This window comes from Mustelus asterias, chromosome 1 (assembly GCF_964213995.1).
Source record: "Mustelus asterias chromosome 1, sMusAst1.hap1.1, whole genome shotgun sequence".
Taxonomy (NCBI): Eukaryota; Metazoa; Chordata; class Chondrichthyes; order Carcharhiniformes; family Triakidae; genus Mustelus; species Mustelus asterias.
Window position 1 is genome coordinate 127,786,653 of NC_135801.1, and position 24,700 is coordinate 127,811,352.

Below are 24,700 nucleotides of genomic sequence, written 5' to 3' on the forward strand. Positions count from 1 at the left end.
CTAAAGGTGGGGGGAGTCCAGAACCAGGGGTCACAGTCTGAGGATTCGGGGTAGACCATTTAGGACGGAGGCGAGGAGACATTTCTTCACCCAAAGAGAGTGGTGAGCCTGTGGAATTGATTACTACAGGAAGTAGATGATGCCAAAATATTGAATGTATTCAAGAGGCGAGTAGATTTAGCACTTGGGGCGAATGGAATCAAAGGTTATGGGGAGAAAGCAGGATTAGGCTACTGAGTTGGATGATCAGCCGTGATCGTAATGAATGGCGGAGCAGGATCGAAGGGCCAAATAGCCTCCTCCTATCTTCTCTGTTTCTATTCAAATACCAATTCCCCTGCTAACAAGTACAAACGCTCCTGCAAATGTCCTTTTGAGGCACTGCACTGAAGCATCAACTATATTAGTTGTTTTTTTTCCCCCTCTGTCTTCAAAGTTCCTCAAAGCATCAGTAGCTGAGTGAGGTGAAAAAAAAGTGTAACCTCTTTTACAAGACTCCTTTGAGCTACTGAAGTACTTCCTCAAATAATTATTTATATCTGTGCAGGATAGGCTCATTTTTACTTGAATTTATTGATGTTTCAGAATTGAGATGTATATTAGGTGGCTTAGATACTCAAGAAGTTAAGCAGCTCCGGTTGAGTTGAGAGGCGGATGGAGAGAACACATTCAGAAATATTTGTGGGGGCTTGGGGGAGGATAGCAAGTTCTTTTAGCAAAGCCTCCACCTTGCTCACATTCTTCCTCTGAATTGTCAGATGAAGGTTTTTCTTTCAGTGATCTGTTCTCGGCAAGTTTGCTTTCTTGCAGGGTTGCTCTGTCAATGTTCAGCCCATTAGGTTCCATGTTGATCACAGCTATCTTGTGCATGGTATTGATCAGCTGCAAGTCATCTATCAATCCTATACACATAAAGAACAAAGAACAAAGAACAGTACAGCACAGGAAACAGGCCCTTCGGCCCTCCAAGCCTGTGCCGCTCCTTGGTCCAACTAGACCATTCGTTTGTATCCCTCCATTCCCAGGCTGCTCATGTGACGATCCAGGTAAGTCTTAAACGATGTCAGCGTGCCTGCCTCCACCACCCTACTTGGCAGCGCATTCCAGGCCCCCACCACCCTCTGTGTAAAAAACATCCCTCTAATATCTGAGTTATACTTCGCCCCTCTCACCTTGAGCCCGTGACCCCTCATGAACGTCACTCCTGATCTGGGAAAAAGCTTCCCACCGTTCACCCTATCTATCCCCTTCATAATCTTGTACACATGATCTTGATGTTCCAGTTTGCCAAAGAGTTGGCATTTTCTTTCTTCTTGTTGTTTGTCTGGTGCAATGGATTCAGTCCACTTGTTCGATAGAGACACTAAGATCCAAGCAACCACTTAAGTTGATGCATCGTGGCGGGTCAGCACCTTACTAGTTAGGGACTGTCTGACTTATGGCAGTGGCTGACCAGTGAAACAAGATGGTCCCTCCTGCAGATAGTCTGCAGCAACCATTTTCTATGCCAATCAAGTTAGGCTAATCACTCAAACTGCTGTCCCCCATGTTGTGTTAACATTGCTGCAAAACTAAAACGTCCTCTCCAGGAGCAATCCTCTGCAAAATTTACTGATGGAATCTTACACATTTGTCTGGAACATTACCTTGAGTTACTCTAAGGAAAATACTTTAGTGAGGAAGCTCTAGACAGCCGGTCAAGGCTCAGCTGGATATTTGGTGCTCTAGCATAATACAGTCAGACATCTCTCAATCTACCCGTACTTCTGTACAAAATCAAGTCTTTGATGGTTGAGCCACAAAGCTTGCATTTCTAGCATTACAATAGTCACTTCAAAAGGACTTCACTGAATTCCCAATTTAAGTTGTCACCATGGAGGATTTTTTTTAAAAAAGCTAATACATTGATGTACTGCATTCTCTATTGACTGCACCATACAAAAAGAGTCTAAAAGGAGAATTTATATTTCCACCATGTTATCTTAAAAGAAAGGTGGAAATAATATAACAACTTTACTCAGCACCTACTAGCTGGCTGAAGAAGAGCATTAACATAGGTTAAGTAATAGATTGTTTTCTCATTGTCGCAAGGCAAGACATAAAAAAATGCTTAGGAAAGCGATATTTAAAAATAGGCGAAAGGTATAGGAGAAAACTGGGTTATTTCATCCTTGGCATTTGGCGTTAAATGCAGCCAAAGTAATAGGATTAAAGTGTCTGTTCCATCTGCTATCCATAATTTTCCTATTTGTTATCAACAGTCTTGACACAGATCCAAACTGATGTAGATTAACAGCAAGCAACTGCACATACATGATAATCTCAGACAGGCCACTGGGACATCTGATGTTGCAAAAAAGAAATCTCACTCGTGCAGCAGAGGTTGCTCTTGAGGTTGGACACATTATTGTAAGTACAGGAAGCTTGTACATGGCCTCTCATAGCGTATGAGACTCCTAAGAATTTCAGAAGTTGACAATAAGAACATAAGAAATAGGTGCAGGATTAGGTCATCTGGCCCCTCAAGCCTGCTCCGCCATTCAATAAGATCAGAGCAGATCTGATCATGGCCTCAACTCCACTTTCCTGCCTGTTCCCCATAACCCTTGACCCCTCTAATTCAAAAATGTATCCATTTCAGCCTTTAATATTCAATGACTCAGTTTCCACAGCTTTCTGGAGAAGAGAATTCCAAAGATTCATAACCCTGAGAAGCAACTCCTCCTCAGTGGTGGTAGTGGCTGGTAAAATAAAGTGGGTGGCCTTTCTGCTCAGTCCCGAGCCATTTCTCAAATTAAGGTGACCAGGAATAGCATCAGGCAGTCTGCCCACATTGAGGCTGATTGAGCCCTTAAATCGCCTCCTTCTGCCTCTGCCACTAATTTATGTACAAGAGATGGTGGAGGCAAGGCATCAGCTTTAATTGGGCAGGCTGCCGTTGGGCAGCAAGTGCGGGGGGTTTTCCCTATTTGGGGATTGCCCGACGCTAAACTCCTTCCCCCAAACCCCCCATCATACATCCTGCCCCCCACTAGCCGCTCCCAGGCTGGTACAGTAATATTTATTCACACACACAATTGATATTAATCACCCACAAATCAATACTAAGTTATTCACAGAATAAAGTTCAAGTTCAATACGAGACCTTGACTTAACATTTGCGTGACTGGCAAATACCCAGGCAGATATTGGCCTTTATCTGTGTGTTGCTCTCCGTAATCCTCGATGTACTCTGGTCCTTCAGTCTGGTCTGACACTCTGGCTCTGGTCTTTTACATCCGAGTCTGTCCAAAATCCCAGGCCAGATTCCTTCAGTCTTCTTCCTCAGGGACTGCCTGTAGCCCCATCAGTGGCCACCACTCAATCCTGGTGCTGCTGGGACTACAGAGCTGCCAGCTCTGTTAAAGTGGGACTTCCTCCCAGATTGTGTGCATGTGGGGAGGGGGGAGTGGTGAATTTTCAGTCAGGGGATAGGGAAGATGGTGACCATTAAAATCCAGTTCCATGTCTCCAGTTCTAGATTTCCCCAAGAGAGGAAACATGCTTTCAGCATCGACCTTGCCAACCCCTCTCAAATAATGCATGTTTTACTTGCTAGTACCTTATTAACAGGATATTGAATTCGATGATCAGCCATAATTAAAATGAATGGAGGAGCAGGTTTGAATGGCCTACTCCTGCTTCTAGTTTCTATGTAACTGAATGCAAGGAATCAAGCAGACATTGTGGGGTGTATTAGAGTTTAAGACATACCTACACTTTGCGTTGGATGCTGATGACATTACAAAATGGCGACCACCCACATCCCTACTGGCGGTTCACTTTTATACTTGGCATACATCCCTGTTTCTGGAGGGATTTTTGAGGCTTCAAAGGTCAACTCACATGCCAACTCTACAGCAAATCAATTATTCATGGCAAATGTTTTTTTACATAGAAACATAGAAAACTACAGCACAAAACAGGCCCTTCGGCCCCACAAGTTGCGCCGAACATATCCCTACCTTTTAGGCCTACCTATAACCCTCCATCCTATTAATTCCCATGTACTCATCCAGGAGTTTCTTAAAAGACCCTATTGAGTTTGCCTCCACCACCACTGACGGCAGCCGATTCCACTCGCCCACCACCCTGTGTGTGAAAAACTTCCCCCTAACATTTCCCCTGTACTTACCCCCCAGCATCTTAAACCTGTGTCCTCTCATAGCAGACATTCCCACCCTGGGAATAAGCCTCTGAGAGTCCACCCGATCTATGCCTCTCAACATCTGATATACCTCTATTAGGTCTCCTCTCATCCTACGTCTCTCCAAGGAGAAAAGACCGAGCTCCCTCAGCCTATCCTCATAAGGCATGCCACTCAATCCAGGCAACATCCTTGTAAATCTCCTCTGCACCCTTTCAATCTTTTCCACATCCTTCCTGTAATGAGGCGACCAGAATTCCAAACAAATGCAGGAAGCAACAAACAGGCAATTTTGCAACTTCACCAGCTACATAGAATCATAGAAACCCTACAGTGCAGAAAGAAGCCATTCGGCCCATCGAGTTTGCACCGACCACAATCCCACCCAGGCCCTCTCCCCATATCCCCACATATTTACCCGCTAATCCCTCTAACCTACACATCCCGGGACACTAAGGGGCAATTCAGCATGGCCAATTAACCTAACCCGCACATCTTTGGACTGTGGGAGGAAACTGGAGCACCCGGAGGAAACCCACGCAGACACAGGAAGAATGTGCAAACTCCACACAGACAGTGACCCAAGCCGGGAATTGAACCCAGGTCCCTGGAGCTGTGAAGCAGCATAGAACATAGAACAGTACAGCACAGAACAGGCCCTTCGGCCCACGATGTTGTGCCGAGCTTTATCTGAAACCAAGATCAAGCTATCCCACTCCCTATCATCCTGGTGTGCTCCATGTGCCTATCCAATAACCGCTTAAATGTTCCTAAAGTGTCTGACTCCACTATCACTGCAGGCAGTCCATTCCACACCCCAACCACTCTCTGCGTAAAGAACCTACCTCTGATATCCTTCCTATATCTCCCACCACGAACCCTATAGTTATGCCCCCTTGTAATAGCTCCATCCATCCGAGGAAATAGTCTTTGAACGTTCACTCTATCTATCCCCTTCATCATTTCATAAACCTCTATTAAGTCTCCCCTCAGCCTCCTCCGCACCAGAGAGAACAGCCCTAGCTCCCTCAACCTTTCCTCATAAGACCTACCCTCCAAACCGGGCAGCATCCTGGTAAATCTCCTCTGCACTCTTTCCAGCGCTTCCACATCCTTCTTATAGTGAGGTGACCAGAACTGCACACAATAAAGTGCTAACCACTGTGCTACCGTGCCGCCCCAATCAAGCAGTGCTTGATCGGTGAACTCTGACACCAACTTTTAAACGTTGCTATGAAACTGGTTACAGAAGAAATGTGTCCTTTCCATGGATCCACCTTGGCACCTAATAATAGTGTTCTTAAGCCATCCCCATTGAAATGGAGTTATCTATCAATTTGGCTACAATACATGGCAGGAGGTTGAAATAAACTTGATTACAAACTAATGGTTCCCTCACTCAGATTATCATGGCACTGCTGAAGCAGTGCTACTTGTTCTCACTTGTTGTGCCAGCCGCACAGTCTGTTTTTAACCTTTATACAGTGGATAAAGAATTGCAAGTCGACTCCTTGTGAGTACAGTAATATTTACTCACACACACAATTGATATTAATCATCCACACAATCAATACTAAGTTATTCACAGAATAAAGTTCAACTTCAATAGTAGACTTTGACTTAACATTTGAGTGACTGGCAAATACCCAGGCAGATATTGGCCTTTATCTGTGTGTTGGTCTCCGTAATCCTCAACGTACTCTGGTCCTTCAGTCTGGTCTGATACTCTGGCTCTGGTCTTCTTTCCATCGTTGGTGTGGTGGTCACCGTCGTTGTTGTTTATGGGAGAGAGATTCTCCTGTTGTGCAGCACCTTTGATCCCACATCGGTATCGCGCCCTTTTGGGCAGTCTCTTGATTATCGCCAATCAATCAATCAGGGCTTGATCACTCTGATTGATAGAGTCCAATCAGATGCTGCCACACTGATCTCTGGATGTGTACCCAACAGCCATGCCTGAAGGTGCTGGAGGCACATAGGTCACAAAACCCTAGGGGCGGCATGGTAGCACAGTGGTTAGCACTGCTGCTTCACAGCTCCAGGGTCCTGGGTTCGATTCCCGGCTCGGGTCACTGTCTGTGTGGAGTTTGCACATTCTCCTCATGTCTGCATGGGTTTCCTCCGGGTGCTCCGGTTTCCTCCCACTGTCCAAAGATGTGCAGGTTAGGTTGATTGGCCAGGTTAAAAAAAAAACTGCCCCTTAGAGTCCTGAGATGCGTAGGTTAGAGGGATTAGCAGGTAAAATATGTGGGGGTAGGGCCTGGGTGGGATTGTGGTCAGTGCAGACTCGATGGGCCGAATGGCCTCCTTCTGCACTGTAGGGATTCTATGATGATTCTATGATAACCCCTTATTTGGAAGGGAGGCAAGGTGCCCCTGTGTCTGGTAAACAACTCTGTTTGACCAGAAAGTGTCCATTGTCTTTGAGATGGCCTATGTCCTATGTATTCAGTCGTCTGAGCTGCAATCTATTTAATCTCTGTCCTTTAAGTTGCAGCCTGTCTGTTCCTGTACTTGGCCAATTATCCCAGCATGCTTTGTAAATCGCCATCTTAGGTGGCCATTTGGCTACACAATTCTATGCACAAACCAGTGGAACATTCAAAAGTCTTCTTATAGGATTGTGATTTCTCATTGATCTGGTGCAAGGTAAATGCTGGCAGTGTGTGCTCGGGCTGAATAGCTTGTTTTCCTGTTGTAACTGCATGTATTAAAATAAACTATACTGCAAATAGCAAAAGGAGTGAATATTGTGGTGGAATATTGTGAAACAAAAGAAAATATCTGAGGGACATAGCCAGTTGAGTCAGGAAATTTTGTAAATTAAGTCAAACTTTTTGGACAAATTAGTAGCAGTCTGGAGAAGATTCACTCGGCTGATCCTGGGTATGGAGAGATTTTCTGAAGAGGAGAGGTTGGGCCTCTATTCATTGGGGTTTAGAAGAATGAGAGGCGACCTTCTTGAAACACATAGGATTCTCAGGGGGCTTGACAAGGTAGATGCTAAGAGAATGTGGGACAGTCTAAGTCCAGAGAAGCATAATCTCAGAATACCGGGGGAGGGGGGCTGTGGAGGCTGGTTCATTAAGAATGTTCAAGGCTGAGATAGACAGATTTTTAATCAGTGAGGGAATTGAGGGTTATGGGGATATGGCAGGAAAATGAAATTGAGGATTATATCTGATCAGCCATGATCCTATTGAATTGCAGAATTGCTTACTTCTGCTCCTAGATTGGCACAGCAGTGAGCACTGTTGCCTCATAGTGCCAGGGACCTGGGTGACTGTGTGGAGTTTGCACATTCTTCCAGTGTCTGTGGGGGTTCCCTTCGGTTTCCTCCCACAGTCCAAAGATGTGTGGGTTAGGTTGATTGGCCATGCTAAATTGCCTCTTAGTGTCGGGGTAAATATGTGGGGTTACAGGGATAGGGCCTGGGTGGGATTGTTGTCGGTGCAGGCTCAATGAGCCGAATGGCATATCTCAGTCCAGAAAGAACATTGAGTTCAGCAACTTCAGAGCAAGCACTCTCTCCTCCACCTTCACCCCATTTCCATTTTATTTATTTTGTCTCATCTCATTCATCTATTATCATCCTTCTTTCTCACTTCCATTTTTTCCCACTTCCCGCTCTCTCTTCTCCCCCCTCCCTTCAGGGTAGCTGCCTTGCCATTTGTCCCTCTGTTCTGCCATTTTCACATTCTGATCACTTAATGGACACTTTTGGCACCTTTCTCAGCCTCCTTCATCCTCATTTACATTCCCTTTACCCAATTACAGTCTTGATTTTCTTTGCTCTTAGCTCTGATGAAGGGTCATCCAGACTCAAAACGTTAGCTCTATTCTCTCCCACAGATGCTGTCAGACCTGCTGAGATTTTCCAGCATTTTCTGTTTTTGTTATGTTTTTTCCTCTCAAACTGATTGATGCAGAGATTGGGGAGTTCAGACAATGAATGTTTTTTTTTGATGTGCAATTGCAAATAACTTTGTACAACAAGAAAATTGACATAAAGACAAGTATAGTGGACCAAACATGCACCATACTAACATTTTCTATCTGCCTTTGGATCAGCGTTTTTCTTTTGAAAATGCTGCCATCTTCTGGACAGAAATGCCATGTTTATTACAGTGGAATAGAATTCATAAATTAATTCATCATCCATCATTCTCATCAACAAAAAAGTAACAAAAAGGAACACATGTTCCTGTACCTGTTATGTTACCGGAAATGTAAACCATGTCACAATAGCATTTTTATTATACATTTTAAGAATAAGAAAACTGATAAAATATGCAGTGGGAACGACCACAGGCATGATGATGAGCTTTTTAAAATAACATTCAGTTTTTGTGGAACGTGAGCATCGCTAGCTGCGCCAGCATTTATTACCATCCCTAACTGCCCTCCATTTCAGACGGCATTTGAGAGTCAACCACATTGCTGTGGATGAGGAGTCACATGTAGACCAGATCAGGTAAAGACAGCAGATTTCCTTCCTTGAAGGACATTAATTAGTGAACCAGATTGTTTTTTTGCAATCAATCAGCAATGGTTTCACAGTCATCATTAGACTTTTAGTTCCAGACTTTGTGTGATTTCAAGTTTCACCATCTGTTGTGGTGGGATTTAAACCCAGCTCCCCAGATCGTGCTCTGGGTTTCTAGATTACTAGTCCAGTGACAATACCACTGTGCCACTGCCTATGCAGATAAAATCTGAATCCCTCACCTCAAGCAACATTAGGAGCATTACAATTGACCACTTGTTTCCTAGGTTAGAGAGGAGAAAAAGTCACCCAATTTTCCTGAAATTTTATTTAATCTATTAGTTCATAGATTGCTGGCAAGGCACCTACACCAAATGACTGTAGTAGTTCAAGAAGGCAGCTCACCAACATCCTCAAGGACAATTAGCAAATGGGCAATGAATGCTGGCCTAGCCAGCAATGCATGAATCCGGTGAATTTTATTTTAAAAATGGGGATCAATTGTAATTTTCTGGGATAAGAAGGAATACTGGTCCTCTGACATGGCGACACTTCATCTAAAAAAAAGTAACAACAAGGAGGAAGTTAAGATAAAGAAAGAAGGTATGTGGCCAAATGCAAAGGAGAGCTAAAAGACAGCAAAGCTGGAGACGGAAGGTGACCACAGATGCAGCTGGAAAGAGAAGCAGTAGAGTCGAATGAGTTAAGTTGAGGAAGGTTCCAGAAGGAAGTACACTATACAAGGAACACTTCACAGATGGAACCCTGTCTATAGACGTTGCAGTCTGTGGAGAATCAGGGATAACCCCTGGAAGGAAAGGGACTGGAAATCTAGCTTGGAAGGCTGGCGTAGCTAAAACAGGGACTAAAAGTAGAGTGAACTGCCTACCAACTCAGTGAGATAGTCTCTGGTGTATCTGCTATCCCATGTAAATTTATAGTTCATAAAGCCATAATTTACAGTGTCATGGGAAAGCAAGTTATTGAAGCAGCAGCTAGCATGACATCCAGTGCCACCCAATTTCTCAGGTGCAACCATGGAGATGCTAAAAACAAAATGAAAAGGATGCAGGTCCTCTTCCACTTTCATGGACGTCAGGTGCTCCGTCAAGTTAGCTAGCAGCAATATTGAGTAAATCTATGCCACCACGCTGTTCCACTGGCTATACCGGAGGGAGAAATATTAAATATGTAACCAGGACAGGCTTTGCATCAATCATATTCTCTGTAGAGCATTGCACCACTCTATTTGAGCTCTAAAATTACCTCTTCCCTGTCTCATTCCTCTCCTCCAATCACCAAAAACCAGTGCATTCAACATGATTTCTCTCTCATCCACATTTGCTGATTCCTTTTCTCAGTGTGCTCACTATGCTAAGATCAAAACCTTTCAACATGAACACTCTAACCCACTGCCACTCTTTTTACAGTGAAACAAAGCAAAATGCAAAGTATGAGAACAGTAAGATGTCCCACATCACTAATAATTCTGCAGAGATTGAGACAGTGGAGAAAGCCATTAATGATATTGGTATAGAGGGATCAAGCAGAATAGCAAATGGAGAAAGGCACCTGCAGCAGAATTTTGGGTAGCATTTCTTCCAAGGTGACCTCTCTTAGGATGGCAGTATTTCTACATTCTTTTCACCTCGCAACCTTAATACCAACCTCAGCAGGCATCAAGTTGCTGCAGCTGAGACCTTTCAGTCCAAGCTCGGTGAAGTCACCAACCACAAACATCTGAGCCCTCGACCGAGGCACAACAGCCATAGAGTCAGAGATATGCAGCACGGAAACAGGTCCTTCGGCCCAACTCGCCCATGCCAACCAGGTTTCCTAAATTGAACTAGTCCAATTTGCCTGTGTTTGGCCCATATCCCTCTAGCCATCAACCGTTCACTCAAAGCCATTGGTGAAGCATCTCTTAGGAGCACCATAGGGTGCAAATGACCACTGAAAACTGGCACTAGAAACTTAAGTAAAATCTTTTTTTTTTGAAATAATTAAATGTAGAGACTAGTACTGTAATGGCTGGTGATCCTGTAATGTTAGTTGACAAGAATAACAATGTTAGTCTTTGAATGTGTACAGACTGTTAATGCAGGAGAGCAGCTGAAGTACTCTTCAGTTTGCTGCTGCTGAAGATATTTGGCTGCAGACAGCTGTTGGAGCCCTCCCATTTGCTTGTGATCAGTGCCTTGTGCCTAATCATGTTGAAGGTCCCTGTCCAATAATGGCTGATAATAATTTGAGCCTGTATTTGTTTAATTTATTATAATAGTGCTATAGGAGCATTATTATAAAAGCACAGATGCTTTTATTTTTAAAAACCGTTGGGAAGGGTCATTATCCAACCTGAAGGTCTGCAAGCCTTTAAGCCCATTCTGCCTCTCAATCTATGCATTTTAGCTCCATTTATCCACATTTCTGGATACCTTTGCTGAACAAAAGTCTTTAATCTGAGTCTTGGAAACGTGAATTGATCCCGTATCCACAGCCCTTTGGCAGAGGGAATTCGAAATTTCCACGAACGTGTGAGAAAAAACTTCCCAATTTCGCTCCTAACTGTCTAGCGTCTTCTTTTTTAAATTATACAATTTTGCCTTAGATCCTCAGCAAAGGAAATAGTTTCTCTATCTGCCTTATTGAATTCTTTTGTCATTCTAAACACCTTGATTAGCTTGCCCCTCAATTTTCTAATCTCAAGTTTATGCAATCAGTTCTCATACCCCTTTAAGCCTGGGTGTCATTCTGGTGGATCTGCATTATACCCCCTTCAGGCCAACATAAACTTTCCTGAGGCTTTATGTCAAAACTGGACAAAGTGTTCCAGACGAGGTCTGGCCAAGGGTGTGTACAACTGGGCGGCACAGTGGCCCGGGTTCAATTACAGCCTTTGGTGACTGTGTAGAGTTTGCACATTCTCCCCATATCTGCGTAGGTTTCCTCCGGTGCTCCAGTTTCCTCCCACAGTCCAAAGATGTGCAGGTTAAATGGACTGGCCGTGCTAAATTGGCCTTTAGTGTCCAAAGATGTGTAGCTTAGAGGGATTAGCCATAGTAAATGTGTGGGATTACAGTGACTGTATGGGGGAGAGGGCCTGGGTAAGGTACTCTGTCAGAGAGAGTACATGCAGACTCGATAGGCTGAATGGTCTCCTTCAGCACTGCAGGGGTTCTATGATTCAATTATCAATTCCTCATTTTTGTATTTCCATTTATTTTTCCCAGATCTAATTTGACCACAAATGTTTTGTGGACCTCTGCTGGTAACAAAGTAATATACAAGAAAGCATTGGAGTGTAACTGCGATAGGAACTATCTAATGGTCAGTTAATATCCAAAGTACCCCAGCCAGGAGCAAAGTTGAAAACATAATTTGACAGCTAAAGAACAACAAGGCCTCTGGAGTAGATGGAATCCTTGCTGAAATTCTGAAACACAGCAGAGTTACATTCCTGGCAGAGTCACATATCCCTCGTCTGGGAAAAAGAGTGCCTGCCAGAGGATCTTAGGGATGCTCAGGGCATGATTATATTCAAGTAAGGGAGGCATGATAGTATACAAGTAGGGAGACAAGTCCAATTGTGGTAGCTACACAGCAGTCTCCCTGCTGCCTGCCACAGGGAAGATCATTGCAAGGATCTTCCTCAATCACCTCCTCCCATTTGTAATGAACCCCTTCTAGAGTTGCAGTGCGGTTTTTATCCAAACAGACATCACAGATATGATCTTCACTGCATGACAAATGCAAGGAACAGCACCAATCACTGTACATGGCCTTTTTCAGCCTCACAAAAGCCTTTGATTCTCTAAACCTCAAAGACTTATGGAGTATCCCCCTCGAATATTTGTCAGCAGGTTCCACCTACTCCATGATGAAATGCAAGCCAACAAACTGGTCAAACAATATTGCCATTGCACCAGCCCTTGTCGAATTTCTCACTGTGATCCTGCATGTCACCTCCAGTAAATTACCCACAGGCACGAAGATAAACTACAAGATAGCAGACAAACTGTTCAATCTACACCACTTTTAATCCAAAACTAAAATCACTTCAACTTCAGTCAGAGTTTCAATGTGCAGCTGACTTTCTGTACATTCACTCAGAAACTGATCTCCAGATCATGGTTGATCTCCATCCTTAATTCTCAGGGACTGCCCAAGAAAAAGATCATGCATGTCAAAAAGTATATTTAGACAAAATCTGAAGCCTTGATGCAAAATCCTGGACAATATCACTTTTGAATATTCCACTAATGAATGCCCATTTACAATCAATGACATTACCATCACAAATCCCCAACCATCAACATCCTGTTAGTTACCATTGACCAGAAACTGAACTGAATCAGCCATACAAATACTGTGGCTATAAGAACTGGTCACAGACTGGGAATTCTGTGATGGATAACTCACCTCCCAACTCCCCAAAGCCTGCTCACCAGCTACAAAGCATAAGTCATGTGTGTGATGGAATGCTTTCTTGGATGAATGTAACTCCAACAACACTCAAGATGCTTGACACTATCCAGGACAAAGTTTGATCAGCAATCCATCCACCACCTTAATCATTCACTCCCTCCATCATCTACACACAGTGGTAGCAATACATATCTGCAAGATGCACTGCAACAATTCACCTAAGCGCCTTACATACTCACAACCTATACCACTTCAAAGAACATGGGATCACCACCACCACCTGCAAGTTGCTCTCCAAACCACACACCATCTTGAATGAGAACTAAATCACCATTCCTTCATTGGATCAAAATCCTGGAACTTCCTAACAGCAAAGTATCTGCTCCTGTTGGACTTCAGCAGTTCAAGAAGGTGGTTCACCACCACTTATGGGTAATTAGGTATGGACAACAAAAGCTGACCAAGCCAGCTACTGAAGTTCCATGAAATATTTTTTTTTTAAATCATTGCTGCTATGTTTCTTACCACCCAACAATCACCAAAGTATGGTCATTGAACTACTTCCCAGTCCACATAATTGAATCTCTTCTGCAGAACCTGACCAAATGCCATCATGAAATCATTATGTCCAAAGGCACTCATCGGGCCAGTGATCTCCTGAAAAGAGGAATGAATAAAGTGGCTTAGCACATCAACTTCTGCAGCTTTTCTCTAAACTGAGAAGCAGTACGGTTTAAAATGTGAATTGGACTGTGGAAATTCAGACTTTTACAAGAGCTGGTGACATTATAACAATAAGAAGTTTAACAACACCAGGTTAAAGTCCAACAGGTTTATTTGGTAGCAAAAGCCACACAAGCTTTCGGAGCTCTAAGCCCCTTCTTCACTCACCTGAAGAAGGGGCTTAGAGCTCCGAAAGCTTGTGTGGCTTTTGCTACCAAATAAACCTGTTGGACTTTAACCTGGTGTTGTTAAACTTCTTACTGTGTTTACCCCAGTCCAACGCCGGCAACTCCACATCATGACATTATAACAAGACAAACAACACATGCAGCATTTCTTAAGTACATCCCAAGGTCGCTCAAACGTCAATAAAGCGTGAACAACATTTCAAATACCTCAACCCCTCTGAAGTTCAACTCCCTCACTCACAATAAGATCCTGCTGGGAGGCATCAAATGTCCCAAACTGAGGACGAGACATAGATTATTACAATAAAGTTCACATTTAGTGCCGATCCGGTCCCTGAAGAGTCTGCAGCTGAAAACCCGCACTCCTGGTGACAGTAACCAGTACTCACCAGTCCAGCTTCTCTGCTGAGGAATATAATAATACTTGTTCCCAAACTGGTCAGTCCCCATGTGATGTTTAACCAGCCCAAACACTCTCTGCAGCATTGCCCGGATTTGATTCATTGCCGCCTCTTCGCCCTGAACAGGCGAGATTCTAACCAAGCTCACCGAGTCCCCGCCCCCAGTATGGTAGAACCCTATTGGTGCGGTGGATTATAGCAGCCAATCAGAAGCTGTCTCTTTGCGATGTCCCTGGTCCTCCCAACATGGCGGCGCCCAGTGCGGTGGTGATTGTTGTCATGTGAACGGCGGCTGCCGCCGCTGCTGGGCTCGGTCCGAGGCCGCGGGCCTTTCCGTCTGCCTCGGCTGTTATGTCCGCGGATGACCTAGATAAGGAGTCGTCTGCCGGTTTGATGTTGAGGGCCGGGGCCTTACGGGGCGATGCTCACTCTTTTGGCAGCTCGACAGTGCGGCTGCGATGAGCCTCAGCGGGTGAGGAGAGCTGAGTCCACCAGGAGGTGAGTGCCGGAGGGAGCGAATGCGGCTGCTTCTAATCATCAAATCCCACCTACCAAAAACACAGAGACCAACAAGTGTGCGAGCCGAGATCTTATTGCTACCACCCAGCAACTTGTACTGGTTGCAACTTTCCGAGACCAAGGGTCATCCAGACTCGAAAAGTTGTCTCTTATTCTCTCTCCACAGATGCTCAGACCTGCTGAGATTTTGCAGCATTTTCTGTTTTTTGTTGCATTAGTTGAGCCCATTTAGAAACAAAGCAAGATAGATGTTACACTCAATTACTTCTGAAATGTGAAGTAAATGTTTTGAACTTTTGATTTATCATTGTCACATGTATTAGTATACAGTGAAAAGTATTGTTTCTTGTGCTATACAGACAAAGCATACTGTACATGGAGAAGGAAAGGTGAGGGTGCAGAATATAGTGTTACAGACATGGCTAGGATGTAGAGAAATATCAGTTTACTATAAGGTAGGTCCATTCAAAAGTCTGATGGCATCAGGGAAGAAGCTGTTCTTGAGTCGTTTGGTATGTGACCTCAGAATTTTCTTTCTATGGAAAAAGGATGTCCGGGTGCATGGGGTCCTTCATTATGCTGGCTGCTTTTCCGAGGCAGCAGGAAGTGTAGACAGAGTCAATGGATGGGAGGCTGGTTTACATGATGGACTGGGCTCCGTTCACGATCCTTTGTAGTTTCTTGCGGCCTTGGACAGAGCAGGAGCCATACCAAGCTGTGATGCAACCAGAAAGGATGCTTTATATGGTGTATCTGTTAAAGTTGATGAGAGACAAAGAACTGCACAGGAACGGGCCCTTCAGCCCACCAAGTCTGTGCCGACATATGCCTCTCAAATCTAATATTTTCTTGCCTCGACGTGGTCCATTTCTCTCTTCTCTGCCTATCCATGTATCTATCCAGATGCCTCTTGAACGTTGTTATAGAATCTGCTTCCACCACCTTCTTCGGCAGCGTGTTCCAGACATTCACCACCCTCTGTGAAAACCAGGACAGGTTGTTGGTGATCTGGACACCTAGAAACTGGAAGCTCTCGACCAAAATTGCCTACCTTCCATTGGAATTGGTAATATTTAGAGAGCTGTACAAAGAGGTGGGAGGGAAAGAACAAAGGGTGATCTATGATAGGGTGGAAGGCAGGAAATAGGATGGGCCTAAAGGAAGTGTAAATTAAAATAATCACCACCGATTGTTCAAAAACAAAAAGAGGGAGCAGAGGTTATGATCTGAAATTGTTGAATTCCGTGTTGAGTCTGGAGGTCATAAAATTTCTTCTGTCAAATGTTATTTCTTTATTTTAACCATGAAAATCCTTTTTTGTCTTGAACCATCACGCTTTTGTGATTAATCTGACTGGCCTTCCAGTTCCACCCTATCGCGGATCACCTGTTCTTTCCTCCCCTTGGCCGCACTGCCCTTTTTTGTCTTTGCACTTGCTTAAAAATCTCACATCTATAACTTTTTCCAGTTATGGTGATATGTCATCAACCTAAAAAATGTGGGGAAAATGTTTGGTTGTACACTTTGGGAGAATATTATTTGAATGGAGAGAGAGAGAGACTGCAGAATGCTGAGGTACAGAGGGACCTCGGTGTCTTTGTACGTGAACCTCACAAAGTTAGCACATAAGTACAGCAAGTGATTTGGAAAGCAAACAGAATGTTTACCTTTATTGTAAGGAGGATGGAATATAAAAGTAGAGAAGTCTTGTTACAACTTTGCAGGGTGTTGTTGAGACTACGTAGTCATAGAGGTTTACAGCATGGAAACAGGCCCTTCACCCCAACTTGTCCATGCCGCCCTTTTTTTAAAAACTCCTAACCTAATCCCAATTGCCTGCATTTGGCCCATATCCCTCTGTACCCATCTTATCCATGTAATTATCTAAATGCTTTTTAAAAGACAACATTGTACCTGCCTCTACTACTACCTCTGGCAGCTTGTTCCAAACACTCACCACCCTCTGTGTGAAAAAATTGCCCCTCTGGACACTTTTGTATCTCTCCCCTCTCACCATAAGCCTATGCCCTACCTTTGGGAAAAGATATTGACTATCTAGCTGATCTATGCCCCTCATTATTTCGTAGACCTCCTCAGCCTCCTACGCTCCAGAGAAAAAAGTCCCAGTCTATCCAGCCTCTCCTTATAACCCAAACCATCAAGTCCCGGTAGCATCCTAGTAAATATTTTCTGCACTCTTTCTAGTTTAATAATATCCTTTCTATAATAGGGTGACCAGAATTACACACACTATTCCAAATGTGGCCTTACCAATGTCTTGTACAACTTCAACAAGACATTCCAACTCCTGTATTCAATGTTCTGACCGATGAAATCAAGCATGCCGAATGCCGCCTTCACCACTCTGTCCACCTGTGACTCACTTTCAAGGAGCTATGAACATGTACCCCTAGATCTCTTTGTTCTGTAACTCTCCCCAACACCCTACCATTAACGGAGTAAGTCCTGCCCTGGTTCAGTCTACCAAAATGCATCACCTCGCCTTTGTCTAAATTAAACCCCATCTGCCATTCGTCAGCCCACTGGCCCAATTGATCAAGATCTCGTTGCAATCGGAGATAACTTTCTTCACTGTCCACTATGCCACCAATCTTGGTGTCATCTGCAAACTTACTAATCATGCCTCCTATATTCTCATCCAAATCATTAATATAAATGACAAACAACAGTGGACCCAGCACTGATCCCTGAGGCACACCGCTGGTCACAGGCCTCCAGTTTGAAAAACAACCCTCTACAACCACAAAGCCAATTTTGTATCCATTTCGATACCTCACCCTGGATCCCGTGAGGTTTAACCTTATGCAACAACCTACCATGCGGTACCTTGTCAGAGGCCTTGCTAAAGTCCATGTAGACAACATCAACTGCACTGCCCTCATCTACCTTCTTGGTTACCCCTTCAAAAAACTCAATCAAATTTGTGAGACATGATTTTCCACTCTCAAAGCCATGCTGACTGTCCCTAATCAGTCCATGTGTCTCTAATTGCCTGCTGATCCTGTAGATACACTTAAAGAACTGTGAACAATTTGGCCTCCTTGCTTAAGGGATAAACATGCACTGGAAGATACTCACGAAAGGTTCACTAGGTTGATTCCTGGAATTAAGGGCTTGTCTTGAGGAAAGGTTGAGCAGATTGGCTCCATATGTATTGAAATTTTGAAGAATGTGATCTTATTCTTATTGAATCTATTGAACCTGACAGGACTTAATAAGATAGAAAACATGTTTGATTAGAGGAGAATCTCAAACTAAGGGGCAAAATTTCAACATGAGGGGCTTCCCATTTACATACGGACATGTGACTTCAGAGTTGGTCACTGGGCCCCTGGAACATCCTCCCCTGTTCAATAAGATCATGGCTGATCTGATTGTAACTTCAACTCCACATTCTTGCATACCCCCAGTAACCTTTCACCCCCTTGTTTATCAAGAATCTGCCTAGTTCTGCCTTAAAAATATTCAAAGACTCTACTTCCACTGCCTTTTCTGGAAAGGAGTTCCAAAGATTCATGACCCTCAAAGAAAAATGTTTTCCTCATCTCTGTCTTAAATGGGCAACCTCTTATTTTTAAACAGTGACCCCAAATTTTCGTTTCTCCTACAAGAGGAAAACATCCTTTCCACATCTACCCCATCGAGTCCCCTCAGATCTTATATATTTCAATCAAGTCACCTCTTACTCTTCTAAACTCTAGTGGAGACTAGCATAGACTGTCCAGCCTTTTTCTCATAAGACAAACCATCCATTCCAGGTATAATTCTATAAACCTTCTCTGAATTGCTTCCAATGCATTTACATCCTTCCTTAAATAAGGAGGCCAATTCTGTATACAGTACACTAGATGTGGTCTCACCAATGCCCTCTATAACTGAAGCATAACTTCCTGACTTTTGAAATCTATTCCCTCAAAACTCTAGCCCCCCCCCCCCCCCCCCCCCCCACCCCCCCATTGTTCGTTGCTATCCTGTTTTCAAGAATTAGGTGATAAGAGACTGGACCAAATCAGACCTACGCTGGCTTCCAACCAAGTGTTATTTTTACATTGTCTTCTGATTTTTTTTTTGCAAGGCTTTGTTGACTGGTTTGTGTCCTCAACTTGTTGGACCTGTTTGTAAATATTTTTATTTCATGCGATGTGAGCATTGCTAGTTGGGCCATCTATTGCCCATCCCTAATTGCCCATGAGGGGCATTTAAGAGTCAACCACATTGCTGCAGAGTGGATCTGAAGTCACATGTAGGCCAGACCAGGTAAGGCTGGCAGATTTCCTTCCCTAAAAACATTAGTGAGCCAGGTGAATTTTTTGAGAGAATCAACAATGGTTGATTGGTCATCATTAAACTTTTAATTCCAGATTTTTATTCAATTCAAATTTTTTCATATGTTGTGGTGGGATTTGGATCTGGTTCACCCAGAGCATTACCCTGGTTCTCTAGAATACTAGTCCACTGACAATAGCACTAGGCCACAACCTCCCCTCCTGATGAGAAAAAAACAATAATTTTATACCATTACCAGAATTGGCTTGTGGATGAGATGATTTAAATCTAGCATATACCTGAATATGCTCTCCATCCCATTTTTATTTAAAAGTACCAGAACTATATAGCCCAGACCATCCTAGTTTTGACACCTGATGTGTGTTAACTGATCTCATTCAAAGCAGCATTCGAGCTTCATAATTGCCTCAGTGCCTTTATGCTGGAAATAAGAAGAATTAACTAAAGTTTCAGTTACTTTTCATTCTGCATTGACTTCTGTTGGAGAGTGTACATTGGCCATTCAATGAAAACAAGAATGGACTTGGCTGTGATGGCTCTGATGTTTGATTGACATGGTCACTTGAACAACTTATTTAAAGGTTACAAGTATTAGTGGAACCAAACTCGGAAAGATCAATGCCATCAAGAAATATGGGAGGAAAAGAATAGGCAAGAAACAGTCTCAAGCACTCTGAAGCCAAAGTAGGTTTAAGCCAAAGTACGTCTTACATAAATTGTTGTTGGATAAGTGGTTTCCAGATTGGTCCCTATTTGGAAGGGTTTGTGGTGAAGGTACTGTCACAGAAATGTCCGGTATGGAATTCCAGGACTTCAGCCCAACAATAATGAATATATGTCAGAATGGTGAGTAGGAGGGAAACTTGAAGGCGGTGATTTTTCTATGTACCCATTGCACTTGCCCATCTAGGTGCTTAAAGTTGTGGGTTTGGAAAGCACTGACGTAGAAATCTTGATGAGTTACTGGGGACACAGTATGTCATTGTGGAGACTGTGACTGTTTGACATGGTGAATTGGGTGCCAAATGTTTCATGTACGGGTCGTGCGGCCTATCTTATCTGTAGTCTGACTTAGGTTGTTACTTAAAACTGGTTTATTAACTCAAAAATGATCAGTTACGGAGTAGGTATGTCTCTCATCAGTGCAGACTGTTCCATCCTCTCTCCTGAGTGTCAAGCACATGACTGTTGATATCACAGTTGCACCATGATCTATATCACCTATTGCCATAAACTATTCTATTAACACGTTATATTGCAACCCCCCCTTAATAACTATATAAAACTTTACACACTATTTTTGTAACTCCCTTGTATTGCTACAGATTCCATCCAACTCCTACTCTTCCACTGCAAACCCTGCATACAAAATTTACTGTTATGAAAGCTTCAATCTCTGTGTTCCTGGCTCTCTGGGAAGATGTCTTGGAGTGGAGATGCCGGCGTTGGACTTGGGTAAACACAGTAAGAAGTCTCACAACACCAGGTTTAAGTCCAACTTTAACCTGGTGTTGAGACTTCTTAAGATGTCTTGGAGACATGCTGTCATTCCTCTGGCCCATGGAGGACATGATGATCAGCAAAATGGGACAGCAGCTTTTTAGGATGCTGGTAATTAGAGTGTAAATGTCCATGGAATTGAGAACCCTTGGAGTGTATGTCCACAAGTCCCTGAAGATTAAAAGCTTTTTAAAGTTTATTTATTAGTGTCACAAGTAGGCTTAGGTTAACACTTAAATGAAGTTACTGTGAAAATCCCCTAGTCGCCACACTCTGGCGCCTGGTCAGGTACACTAAGGGAGAATTTAGCATGGCCAATGCACCTAACCTGCATGCCTTTTGGACTGTGTGGAGAGCACCAGAGGAAACCCAGGAAAGGTAGATAAGGTGAGAAAGCAAATGGAATGCTTTCTTTTCTTTTATTGAATGCAAAAGCAGGGATGTAATGATGGAACTGTATAAAACACTGGTTACGCCAAATCTGGAAATTTATGCAAAGTTCTGGTCGCCACAGTATAGAAAGGATCTAATTGCTCTGGAGAGACTGCAGAAGAGATTTACAAGAAATTTGCCACGGCTTGAAAATTGCAACTATGATGAAAAATTGATGGGCTAGAGTTGCTTTCCTTAGAACAGTGGAGCTGAGCAGTGACCTGATTGAGGTGTACAAAATTACGAGGGGCCTAAATAGCGTAGACAGAATAGGTCTGTTTCCCTTAGCTGATGGATCTATTATTGGGGGCCATAGATTTAACATGATTAATGTAAGGATTTGAGGGGACATGAGGAAAAGCTTTTTCACCCAGAGGATAATGGGCATCTGAAATTTACTGCCCAAATTGGTGGTTGAGACTGAGATGCTGATCACATTTAAAATGTACCTGGATCTGTAGCTGAAATGCTGTAACTGCAAGGCTACAGACCAGGTGCCGGAAAGTGGGATGAAAAGCAACTAGTTTGTTTTTTTTTCTCTTCTTTTGGCCAGTGCAGACACAATGGGCTGAATGACTTCTTCTGTACTGTAACGTTTCTGTGCTCAGGACCACTGAACAATCAGGACCGTTGAACCTATTTTAAAAAAAAATACTAATCCAAGGAAGAAGACTGGAGGACACCCACACCTGAACTTGCCAAAGTTCAAAGAGAAGAAATTGAGACTCGTTCAAGAATCTTCTGCTCCCTCGTAACACACTGGGGAAAGACCTGAAAAAAACGAAGGATCTTCAGTTCCAATGAAGATTTTCACGGCCGTTTTCGTCATTGCATTGAGGATGAAACATGGATTAGAGCTCTGAGATTTGAACGAATCTGGACAACAAGAAGAACAAAATTTGCAGGTAACAAAGAAGAGATGGTTTCCCGATGACATTTCGGAAATGCTGTTCATTTTCTGTAGTCAGTAGTAACTTTGCCTCAGTTTCCTTAGTGGAAGACTGCTCCACTGTGGGTAATAGGAAGACCTTGTGAGGCTAAATGGACTAGACAACACCATTTCCAACAATACAATGAATTTCTAAAACTACACGAAGATGAAATTCCTGTGCAGGACTGCTCAGTTGTAGAAGTTATGAAGATTTGGCTTCAGCTCATCAGCTGATGGACAGCTTTAGTGGGAAGAAGATTTTCAGAATAGGCTGTATTGTAAGGAAGGGGTCAATTTACTTTCACCCAATCTAACAGATTCTACAAAACTCTGACGATGTGATCCTCTATGGAAGTATTTCATACACGCTGGACAACTCTTCATGGTCAACCAACTATATACAAGGCATTGCATTGGCAGATTCAGTGGGACAAAGATCAAAGTTTTTCTTACATTTTCTTGCCGTGTTGTTCAATCGATGGCACCAACCACTGCTACCATGTTTCTTATATTGGTTATGTGGCCTGTCTTATTAGGAGTCTGTAGTCTGATCCAGGTAGTTACCTCAAATTGTCTTATCAACACGTAAAGATAGAGAGGGGATGTCTCTCTTGATTATATAGAAGCATACATAGAAACTAGAAGCAGGAGTAGGCTATTTGGCCCTTCACGCCTGCTCCGCCGCCATTCATTATGATCATGGCTGATCATCAAATTCAGTTGATAGGCAGTCTGAATGTTAAGGACATTATAATTAAACCTAATTGTGTCCTCATCAGACTCTACGCACAGACAAACCTCCACCAAAGACCGATGGATAGCGATCAGGTTTTCTTCTGCAGTTCAGGCTCGCCGGCGTTCGTTGTGGGCCATCTACTTATGTCCCGGCTGAAACCAGCTTACTCATCACAGATTTGGGTTCATACCTAACACCTTCCCAGTCTTTGGGTAAATTAACCGCTCAGCCACCAAAGAGTATTGTCAGTGTATTGTTAATTGTTTTCTTCCAACACACCTAGGATAACACTGATTCCTGTTTTAATATCCAACATTGTTCCAGTAATTGATACTGGATCTCCAGTAATTGTGATGATAAAACACTTTAGTTCAAACAAGATCAATATCAAAAACCTTGTAGTTTGAGTTGCTGGTGAACATTGAACTGCCCTCCAACAATGGCAAATTATTTTTTAAACCTGTAAAAATGTAACAGTTTTAAATTTATATTTTGTGTTTCTAAAATCAAAATTCTAACCAAATTAAGCCACTTCCTCTAAATTCTGTCTGCAACCTTCACTTACACTTGCAGAAAAAAAAACCAAGAATATTATGACAAAGGGCTAGCGTGTTGCTGGGAACTACCATGGTGCAAATTATCAGAGCTGGAAGCAAACTTCTCTGAGTAATGGGTTGAAAACCAGCTGGATTTGTAACTTTCTGGTCGTCACAATTATTTTAGGACAAGTGACATCTATATAAAGGCAGAGAATTATAATACTTTATCCTTTGCAGAGTTCAAGAATAGAAACGGTCAATTGATTAATTTTATACCTAGTTGCTAGAAGCTCTGGTTTCTACTTTAGCACTGAAATGACATTGTGAAAATTATTGGACTGCAGTACCTTTACTGTGTTGATCAACTGTCACTGCCAAAATCTCTATACTTAACTGTTGAAAGAGTCCGAGTCAATAGTTTGGGAATATGAGATTATTTTCCAAGAGTTTGAAGACCACCTGCTGGAAATTCAGAGACATGACACAGGAAATAAATTATTTTTAGTGAGTGAAGTTATGTGGCTGTTCTACTTTTCACAGATCCATTTCAAACGACACCACTTCTAGTTCCAAGATGGATTTATTTGTTGTGAACACGCTTTTGGTGGAGAAACTGAATTATTGCAAGTTGCACTGGCCGGTTGTTTATAATTTTTCACAAGTGAATAAGCTCCTTATTTTCATGATCCTTTCCCATTTTTGAAAGCTTAATTTCTAATTATTGTTCCAAAAAAAATTGGAGAGGACACTTCATCCTTCATAACAAATGGAGAAGACACTTCATACTTTTATCAATTAGAGGTTTGCAGGCTATAAGGCCAGCTCGACTGACGGGTTGCCTCTGACAGAAGGAAGGATCATCACATTCTAGTGGTCGGTCACTGCCCGCCTCAAGCTTGTCAGCCTCCTGCCAGTATGGTGCTGACCCACAAATATCTGCCTTCCTCCATGGATGCGTAAGGGATTCTTTCCTGACAAGCAGTCAGTGGGTACTCACGAAACAAAAGGTGAAGATTCTCCAGCTTGAAAGCTGGAACCTCTTGGCATGCATGGGGAATTACAGTCAACAGACCATGCAAGTAAGATGACATTGACCATGGGCTAAACAAATTCAATATCAACATTGCTGCTCTCCAAAATACTAGATTGACTGACACTGGATCAATGTATGAGGTCAGTTATGCTTTCTACAGGCATAGCAAAAGTGTATTTGACCATCATGAACATGGGATGATCCTTGCTGTTAACAACAAATCGCCGCAGAGGTGCCTGCCGCAACCTCTGAATGCCTCGTCTTGTCACCACCATCTGTATATATACAGTACA

At 43.0% G+C, this 24,700-nt stretch overlaps 2 protein-coding genes across 3 annotated transcripts in view; one reads left to right on the top strand and one right to left on the bottom strand.

Moving 5' to 3' along the window:
- The window catches only part of ndufaf2 (NADH:ubiquinone oxidoreductase complex assembly factor 2), a 127,545-nt gene extending 112,974 nt beyond the window's left edge, over positions 1-14,571 (bottom strand). The window contains exon 1 of the mRNA XM_078218695.1: positions 14,398-14,571. Within this exon, the coding sequence (XP_078074821.1) occupies positions 14,398-14,512 (115 nt within the window). The 5' untranslated portion in view covers positions 14,513-14,571. The remainder of the gene's footprint in view (positions 1-14,397) is intronic.
- Positions 14,572-14,642: 71 nt separating this feature from the next.
- Positions 14,643-24,700, top strand: part of ercc8 (excision repair cross-complementation group 8) — a 41,380-nt gene continuing 31,322 nt past the window's right edge. Inside the window, exon 1 of one of the 2 annotated variants that reach the window (XM_078218708.1) lies at positions 14,643-14,907. In XM_078218708.1, coding sequence (XP_078074834.1) covers positions 14,831-14,907 — 77 coding nt within the window. In that variant the 5' untranslated portion in view covers positions 14,643-14,830. The remainder of the gene's footprint in view (positions 14,908-24,700) is intronic. The other variant, XM_078218716.1, reaches the window with a different exon arrangement.